This window comes from Budorcas taxicolor, chromosome 2 (genome assembly GCF_023091745.1).
Source record: "Budorcas taxicolor isolate Tak-1 chromosome 2, Takin1.1, whole genome shotgun sequence".
Taxonomy (NCBI): Eukaryota; Metazoa; Chordata; class Mammalia; order Artiodactyla; family Bovidae; genus Budorcas; species Budorcas taxicolor.
Window position 1 is genome coordinate 133,491,562 of NC_068911.1, and position 10,060 is coordinate 133,501,621.

At 42.1% G+C, this 10,060-nt stretch overlaps 1 protein-coding gene across 5 annotated transcripts in view; it reads left to right on the forward strand.

The window, feature by feature from the left end:
• The window catches only part of SPATS2L (spermatogenesis associated serine rich 2 like), a 183,891-nt gene extending 182,891 nt beyond the window's left edge, over positions 1 to 1,000 (forward strand). For all 5 annotated transcript variants that reach the window (XM_052655200.1, XM_052655203.1, XM_052655202.1 and 2 more), the window contains one exon: positions 98 to 1,000. In XM_052655200.1, coding sequence (XP_052511160.1) covers positions 98 to 493 — 396 coding nt within the window. In that variant the 3' untranslated portion in view covers positions 494 to 1,000. The remainder of the gene's footprint in view (positions 1 to 97) is intronic.
• Positions 1,001 to 10,060: the final 9,060 nt, after the last annotated feature.

Genomic DNA, 10,060 nt, shown 5'->3' on the forward strand with positions numbered 1-10,060 from the left:
TTAGAGGTTTGGTTTCCCTGGTTTGATGTCACCTGGAGTTTGTTGGCATCTAATATCTACCTCTTTTCTTTCTTTCTTTCTTTCTTTCTGTTTATAGAATGGGTCTTCTAGCCAAAGACGAAGATTTAATCCGCAGTATCACAACAACAGGCTAAATGGATCTGCCAAGCCCCAGGGCAGTGGTAATGAAGCCGATGCCACGGCGAAGAGCAACAACCGTCACGAACACAGAAGACAGCCACACAACGGCTTCCGTCCCAAAAACAAAGGCGGCGCCAAAAACCGAGAGGCCTCCTTGGGGACGAAGACCCCCGAGGCCCCCGCCCATCCGGAAAAGCCCCGGCGAAGGCAGCACGCCGCGGACCACGCGGAGGCCAGGCCTTTCCGGGGCAACGTGGCCAGGGTCTCCCAGTGCAACCTCTGCCCCACCAGAATAGAAGTTTCCACAGACGCCGCGGTTCTCTCCGTCCCGGCCGTGACGTTGGTGGCCTGAGCGTGGAGAGAGGGAGAAAAAGGCCGTTTTCACTCAGTTTCGGTTCCCTGCCGGAGGTGCTGACCCAATTCGCTGCCAAAAGAGAGTCAATCTGAATACACAAATCCTGTACGGCTGTGTCATCCTCTCTTAATCATTTTTACTAATTCTAATAATCAGCTCTAGCTTGCTTCATAACTTTCATGGCTTTGCTTGATCTGTTGGCGCTTTTTCTCATCAACATGTTGCAGCATTTTAGCCAGGCAGTATTTACTCATTTGTTAGGAAAATCAAGATGTGGCTAAAGATCAGAGGCTCAGTAGCAACCTATGTTGTAGCAGTGATGTCAGTCCATTGATCGTCTTTAGAGAGTTAATGTTGGAAACAAAATTCTTATTGATCAGACAAACATGATCTGCTGAAGACACATGCGCTTTTGTAGAGTTTAACATCTGGTGTTTTTCTGAAATATATATATATATACATATATTGCTTTATTTGAAACAAATTAAAATATGCTGCATTTGACACCTGGCTTGTTTTTTTTTTAATCGAAGCCCACTTATCATAAAATGTACCATGTAGTACTTTCAAGAAAACTTAAGCGGTTGTGGCACAGAGCTTTGAACAATGCTCTTTTCTCTTGGAACAAGGGTCCTTTTGGAAGAAAGAATTCCTTACCATAGCCTTGCCAGCACCTTACACATATACAGATGCACGTGTACCCCAATCATCTTGGACACGACTTGGCAGTTTGGAAACCTTGGTTGCAAGTAATATAAACCTCAACTCAGCCTACTTTAAACAGTACAGAAAATGATTAATTAGTTCAGTGGCTGAAAAACCCAGCATAAAATTATGCCTTGGGTCCAACTGAATCAGGATTCTAGCTCCTTTCTCCTGATTATCTTAGCTCTCCCTTCCTCCTTAGGCTGATGTTGTGTTCAGAATGGGGTGAAATACCTGCCTTGATCCTAAGATTCAGATTCATGTTCACCCCCAACACGGTCTAGAAGAAAAGAGAAGCTCTCCAGGTAGCAGCGGCAAGGAGCAAGTGTCTTTCTCAAAAGTCCCAGAGAGGGTCTTGCATATCATTGCCCCAGATTGCGGGTAGGCTTGTCCCTCAACCAATCAGCAAATGAGATGTGCTAATGGGCATAGACTAATCAGAGTCCACCCCAAGTTGGGTTGTTGCAGGCTCCCCAAAAGCACAGGGGCTGCCTGGAGCAGGGCTTCTGTTCCCTGAGGAATACAGAGTGGATACCAGGGGCCCACACCCCAAGTAGCCCCAAGTACCCCAGTCTGAGTGCAAGGTGACTCAGTTTGGCTACTGCTTCCATCGAACTTCCATGCATCCTGCAGATTTGTTGGCCTCTTTCAAGTGCAAATGCTTCTTTTCAGCTCAATGTTAACATTTTTTCTGGCAGCCCAGGTTCAGTGGGCTTCTCTTCCAAAGAGCAGCCCTGAGCAGCTGAGTCTGCACACCATGCAAGCATCCGTTTCTTCTTTTGCCAAATACAAGGAGGATGTTTGCTCTGTCTGGAGAGAACTTTCTGAGGTCTCTGGGTGTATCCAGAGATTTAATAGGAATTTTAAATGTTAAGTCACATTCCGGGAAGGAAGGAAGGGTTGTTCGTTCAAATAAGAAAGATAAACGTTTGGGCCTGCAATCTCCGTTTAGTCCATCTGAGGCCCTGGATTTATATTTTACAAGACAGAAGGACTTTGCACAAATTTTGTGTACCAAGATTTGGCTCACCACAGAAAATGTCAGCTGAAATAAATGTGGCAGCTTTAAAGAGGAGTCAAGTGATTCATGCAACAGGAAAATAATGGGTTTGCCAGGTCAGGAGCACACCTGTCTTTGTCAGGGGTGGACCCCCTCTCAACCTTGACACACCCATCACGTTGTTCTCAGGGTTAAGAAAGCACAGTCACGTTCCTAAGCACATAACAAATGCTCCAAGTTACTGAAACAAGAAAGCATGCTAAGAAATATGCAGACCTGTTTATGTTTTTCCCTAGATTTTGCCTTTCTTGTAGACCCAGGTATGTAAACATTTACCAATGTATATTTTTTGAAATGGTAATTTCAATATATATCTTTGTCTATTCTGATGGAATCATTGGTGTGATTCTAGAAATCTGGGTTAAATTCTGCGATTCTTTTTAGCTGTGTCAAACTTAAAAAAAATTCCATGGGCCATGAGCACTCCAATCTCTTTACTTAAGACAGAGTAGCCAGAAGAATAGATTCTTTTTTCTTAAACATTCCTCTAGTAGAGGTTAGTACTCATGAAGATTGAATAACTTCAAAACTCACCTACACTGTATCACCAAGACTCCCATCTGTTAAAGACAAACCTCTCAGTTGGGTTACCAATTACATTCCAAATTTACATTTCATTTGAGAATCTCTCCATACTCCAGCTCAATCATCCAGCCTATTCTAGGGGCTGAGCAAGGTTCAGAGGGTTAAACACAAGTTTGTATCAAATTCATCCTTAATAAAGGCTGTACTTACAAGAGCTGGGGGGAGAGTGGGTAGGGAAAAAAATAACACTCTATATCCAATGTAAAGCTCAGTTCACTAGCAGTTCAATTCTGCTGGCATCAGAAAAAAAGATTCCATTTTAACCTTCTTAGCGAAGCAATATCCAATGAGGCCAATGGGGAAAGTTAGCAGAGCAAAGGCAACATGCAGATTTTTGCCAAAGTAAGAGATTTGGGAATTCTGACTCTGAAAGCCTTAATCTCGATTTAACCATGTGAAGAGGTAATCTAGGGCCTGAACAGCTCTTTTCCTAGAGCAAAGTGGAGGCAGGGTTGCGGCAGGTGGGGTGGTCTAGAGGGGAGAAGGAACAGTGGAGACAGAGGGATGCCTGAATTCAACACTACCTTTGACTAAGCTTACTCCTTCCCTCCATCCCTCCCTGTCAATACTGTATCCTCCTTGGCCTGTTTAGAGTGCCCTCTTGTGTCTGGATATGGTAACATTTTCATTTCTCAGCAGATACTCTAATGACAGCATCCATAAAACATATAATGGCACCTTTTTTTTTTTTAATAACCATACTAGATTCAGAGCCTATACATCAAATTCAGGCACAGGTAGGCTAGGATTCCAGGCTGCCCTCGGGTGCCAAACAATAAAGGTGAAAGAAACAGTCACTTGCTCCCAAATTTCCTAAACAAACTATAAAATAGCAAGTGTGTTAGTCACTCAGTTGTGTCTGACTCTTTGCAATCCTATAGACTGTAGCCCATCAGGCTTCTCTGTCCATGGAGTTTTCTAGGCAAGAATACTGGAGTGGGTAGCTATTCACTTCTCCAGGGGATCTTCCTGACCCAGGGATTGAATGCAGGTCTCCCACAATGCAGGCAGATCCTTTACCATCTGAGTCACCAGGGAAGCCCATATCACAGTGAAAGATAATGAAAAATAATAATCATTCAATGACTAATACTTTGCTCTAGCATTTTTCAGAAAGTACTGAGCCATCTTAACTGATCTAATTTGGTGAGAAAAAATAGGAAGAGTTGCTAGCCAGGGTTTCATTTGAAGCACAATTTTAATACTATTCATTGCAAACTATTCAAAGGAATTTTTGTTTTTCATACTTTTGCTTTTCCCAGCAAAGCTTTATAAATCCTAAAGAAGTTTTCTGTCCATTCTTAGTTTCCAAGAACCAGGTCCTTGATCCTTGGAGGCAGATTAGCCCAAATGAGAGTTTAATTTCATTATAGCAGCCCCTCGGGCAAAGGCACTCCAGCGTGGACTCAGTCACGCTGTCAGAGAAACACACAAGGTTCTCACTAATTCTTTCTGGTGACTGATTCTCGGAAGTCCCCTTATCTGTGAACTCTGCTTCTTCCTACAGCTCAGAAGCATTTTCAGTGTTACTATCAAGTTTAAGTTTCAGAGCAGAAATAACCACACACAGTTTTTACAGAATACATAAATTTAATGGCAAATTTGTCTACTGTATTTGCCTGAGACTGTGCATAGATTTCTGGCAAAAAAAAAAAAAAATATTTTAGTACCATGATTGCAACCATGACCAAAGACACTTCTACAGAAAATAAACATAAAAAAGACTTCCTGTCAAGAACAGAAAACTACTCTATTTTTAACTTAAGTTTGAGTTAGATTTAACTATTCCTAGTCTTTTGAGAGAACATGTACTTTTCGTAAATTACCATTAAGCTGGCCAATAACATCATTACTCCTCTGCTAGTGCCTGGCACATAGTGGTGGTTTAGTCGCTTAGTCATGTCCAACTCTTGTGACCCCATGGACTGTAGGCCACCAGGCTCCTCTGTCCATGGGATTCTCCAGATAAGAACACCGGAGTGGGTTGCCATTTCCTCCTCCAGAGGATCTTCCCAACCCAAGAATCAAACCCAGTCTCCTCCATCTGCATGCAGATTCTTTACCATCTGAGCTAAAAGGGAAGACCTGGCACATCAGTTCAGTTCAGTTCACTCCCTCAGTCGTGTCTGACTCTGTGACCCCGTGAGCTGCAGCATGCCAGGCCTCCCTGTCCAACAGCAACTCCTGGAGCCTACCCAAACCCATGTCCATTAAGTCAGTGATGCCATCCAACCATTTCATCCTCTGTCATCCCCTTCTCCTCCTGCCCTCAATCCTTCCCAGCATTAGGGTCTTCTCAAATGAGTCAGCTCTTCACATGAGGTGGCCAAAGTACTGGAGTTTCAGCTTCAACATCAGACCTGGCACATAGTAAGTACTCAATAAATACAAGGAAGAGAGAGCAACTATGAAAGAATAACCAACTCCAATGTGCTAGAGAATTCTGGAATCTAAATGACTTGTGCAAAATAATCCAGTCTGTCAATTCTAGAGAATACGGGAAGAGACCAGCAGCTGAAGTCCCAGCCCTGGGGAAGGCTATCTGGATTCATATCAGGGTCCCATCACCTCCTGGCTGTCAGTGTGGACACATTTCTAAACAGCTCAATATCTCCATTTCTCCACAGGTAAATGGGACTAATAACCATACCTATCTTGAAGGGTTGCTACACAGATTGAATAAGTTAATATTTGCAAAGTAATAATTTGGAATAATGCCTAGCACTTTGTACAGAGACAGTAACCACAGAGTAATTTGAATGGAGATGCTTTATAAATTTATATGGGGAAGCTTTATAGAGAGAAAAATGTATGTATATATGAAGCTATAAATAGTAATGGGAGTAGCTACTAAAGAAAACAGGAATAGCAGACACTGGGATGGTTACTGTTAGAGCTTGAGGCAGAGGAAAAGGATCAAGTTTGCGAAAGTTCACCACCACCACCCACCAGCCCTGCTCCCAAGGCTGAGATTCTGACCTTGTTGCAGAGGGTATGGCTATGGCTCCAGTAGAGGTCAAGAAGCTCCCTGAGGTGCTAACAAGAGAGAAGCTCCCTACAGGGCACTGGAGAACCAAGGAACTTTCCCTTGACAGGCTGGTCAACTCACCAAGGGTCCAACCTCAGGGATGCCACTGAATTCACTGGGAATCCTGCTGGGCACCAGCTAGGAAGCTTCCTGCAGGAAGTAATATTGAATGAACTGTGGAGCCAACAAGGAGACCTGTGGGAACGGAACCTGCTGTTGCTGAAACTTGGGCCCATGGGTTTCCCACACCCCAACTGAGCACTTGTTGCAGGAACAAGAACACAGGAACACTCACTGAACAAAGCCTCCTCTTTCTTCAGGGTCCCTCCAGTGGCAAAGTCAGCTGGCTAAAGGGAAGTGCTTATGGGGTCCAGCTCTAGGATCACAAACAGGACAATGAAGAGTAGATTTGAAATCAAGAGGCAAAGAGTTGATACCTGGCATACCCTTAGAAGGGCTTACCAGCTCAGCTGGTAAAGAATCCGCCTGCAATGCAGGAGACCCCAGTTTGACTCCTGGGTCAGGAAGATCCACTGGAGAAGGGACAGGCTACCCACTCCAGTATTCTTGCCTGGAGAATCCTCATGAACAGAGGAGCCTGGCAGGCTACAGTCCATGGGGTCACAAAGAATCGGACACGACTGAGTAACTAAGCACAGCACCCACATACCCTTAGAAAGCACTAAAAGAGTACCTGATAAATAGATCATAGCTGTGAGGCACACAGATGCACTAAGTCCTATCTAGCTCATTTCTGGAAGCAATGTCAAGCTCCTATAAGAAGAGGCCTAGAATAGAGCTGAAAGGCCTGCATGTGACATGCATGTGAATCCTGCTAGAGGCAACGCAGTTTACCAAACCCTTCTGTGCTTCAGTTTCCCCCATCTGAAAAATGGAGATAATAATATGACACCTACATCATAGGGTTTGTGTATTCAATCAAGTTAACATATAAAGGGCTTAGAAGGATACATCTTAGTTTTTATTAGATATTAATAGTTGCTTGGTTATAACAGCAAACAAAAATGTCTCTTAATATTATACTAAAGCCAGAAATGTGAGAACTAACAGGATCGAATTTCTTAATTGGCAGGCCTGGGACAGCCTTCCTTTATTATTCTCCCCCTCAATTCCCAGGGCTCCATTCCTGCCGGTGTTTGACAGCTCTAAAGTTCCCTTACTCATCCACACCTCCCAATTAGGAGAGGCAGCCATCAGTATTTTGCTCAAGTTAAGTTATTCAACTACTGCAGTGGTTCTCAACTTGGGGTAATCGATTTTGTGTCCACCCTCCAACCCCAGGAGACATCTGGAAAAGTTTGAGAACATTTTGATCGTCACAACTGGGGCAGCAGTACCCCACAGTGCACGGTATAGCCGTCCTCAATAAGGAATTGTCTAGTCCAAAAATGTTATCTAGTCCAAAAGTGTCACAGCTGAAAACCCCAATCTAGAGGTTCCAAGGGCTCTGGAGAAAGAAAACAGAAATAGCAGATGAGCAAGGATGTCCTGCCTTGTTCCTCCAGCTGCGCTGGGTTCCCACCTGGTTCAGCCCATGTTACCAAATTCAGACCATCTGGCCCACAGCTGGAATCTCAGTGTACACGCTCTGATGTCTTTGGGCTATTCCTGTCATCTACATAGAAGCTGGATTCCCACATCTTCCAAACCCAGAAATTAGGGCATAAGTTCTTGAAAGAAGTGCTACTGAAGTTGAATGTCCACATTTTTAAGAACCCTTGGCAGAAAGAAGCAATGTTCGTCTTCTTCCAACTTCAGCAAATACATGACCTTTTTCTTTCCATAAAGTGCTCTCTGTTTAAAATGTTTCACTTCTAAGTTTCAGGCCCTCAAATTTATTCCTGTAGCTGAACAAAATTTTACTAAGGTAATGGAAGTTCTAGGTAAAAGAAGGGAAAATATGAGAAGCAACATTATAAAATGAAAAGCTGTTAAATAAACAAGTAGGACAGGGTACCGATCGACAGTTACTGTAAAATTCTGTTTGTCTTAGCCACAGCTTGCATCAGGAAGTGTCTAGCCAGCAAATCTAAAATGCGTATTGGCTGTCTGAGGCAACACATGTGAACAAAGAAAAATTAGCTTTTCTGTAACAACATAAACCATGTGTAGCTCATGAGGCTGACAGAACTGTAAGTGAAAACGGTCCCTTTGAGGCTTCACCACCAACCAAATTTCGTGCATATAAAATTCTGAAAACAGCTGGAAACCAATCTTTTTTGTTTCTGTTAGTTATTCATGATGTTTCCTTTCCTGACTGTACTACATGCTTGAAATCCTGCATTTGATTTCATCTGACTGAAAGCTGCAGCCCTCAAGAATCACTCATCCGCTCTTCACTGGCTGAGGAATTCAGCAACTTGTTGACAGTTTTCGAGGGAGAGTTTCAGCATATGGAAGAATGACAGTATTTTCCATAATTAAAAAGTTCCTGGCTAACTTAGGAATACACATATGTAAATCATTTAAAAATATTTTTCACTTGCTACAGCAGAAGCTCTCTCCCTTCATCTTATGAAGTTTATACTTTCTATTTAGTTTCTAACCAACATCCTACCAAATGCTGATTAAAGCTATTCAAAGGGACTGAAAGTATATAAATAGGGCAACCCTTTACAAGACACCTCACATTCATGTAAAGGTTAGCATTTTTGCCTTTATTTACAGCACAGTTTACTACCACAAGTCTATATGCACATTCAAAATGCTATTTAAATAAAAATTCCTGTATGAATGATTTCTCAGGGAAGGCCAAATATGCTTGCATATCAATTCCTTCTTTAGAAATCAAGGTATAGTTGATAATAATTATACTGTATTTAACCCTAGACTTCGAAGTGAATCAACAATTTTTTCAATGTTAGTACCTGCTAAGGAAGCAATAGGGTTCAGTCTGTGAATGAAAAATTGCATCAGCAATTCTAGCAGGGGCAGTAAGGCAGGAGGGGAGGGGCCAGGCTGCTTTTTTCCTTTCTCAGAAGTCAGGCAGCATCTGTCTGACCTCTTTGGGATCTCATGAGCCACATCTCTGAATTACTTTAAACAACTTGACAAGCTATGTAACTGTAATGATCATTACTAATGATAACTGTGGTCATGAACAACAATCATCAAATTAAGGGACTTTCACAAGCATCTCCTTTGTTCGACAAGATAAATTTTGCAAGGTCAGAAATCAGTTTCTGCACCCCATGAAGACTGCTACCAGATACATTTTATAAAATAATTGGGGTAGAAGAGGGGGTGGGGTGATTGCCCTAACTGTCAGCAACATACTAGAGGCCTACTATGTACCAGGCATTGCCAGTACAGAGGTGGCAGAGTCCCTCTAGAAAACAGACATGTGAAGTTAGTTACATCTAGCTTTTCCTTTGGTCAGTGATGCTGTGTCAGTCTGTGAAAATTAGATTATGAAGCTAAAATGTGAGTTGGGAGTAGCGCAGTTATTATTGTACAGTCTTAACTATGTTAACTTCATCCTCCTGATCTTTAAAGGACTAGGAAAGACTAACCTTCATTATGTTGTTCTGAAACTAAAAAGCAAAATAAACACAATGAAATAAAATATATGAAAATACTTTAAAACTATAACATAAGGCAATATTGAAACAGAAACTTGGTATTTAAAAATACAAATGAAACAACTGTTTCAGTAGATTCCTACTGTCAACCTTAGGCTTTCCACTGCATAACTAACCAGTTTTAATCAGGGCAAACCAGTTTCCAACACAGATTACCTAGAAGGGCATAGTTAATTATCTTTTTTATAAAAAAGATAATGAACAATACTTAAATACCCTAACTCATCCCATTCAGAATTTCTATTGTTTCCTTTGACCCAACAATTGCACAAACCTACTTTTCCAAAGTAATGATACTGAATTACTATTTTATAAAGCATTCTTTCATTTAAAAAAATTTTTATTTTCCAGGAAAGGCCAGGGGTATGATGAGTTGCCAGCTCGTATGTTTGTAGAGTCTGGTATTAGGGAAAATGTTTCTTCATGCAAAATGAACGTACCACCCCCCCACTCCCCCACCACAATCACACCAAAATAAAGTAATTTTCAAGTTCCAGGAGCATTTGACTCCTGATATTTATAAGGGAAAGTTTGTACCTTTCCACTTTAGCTGTGCCAAGGCCCAGTAGCTATTCCAAAAACTC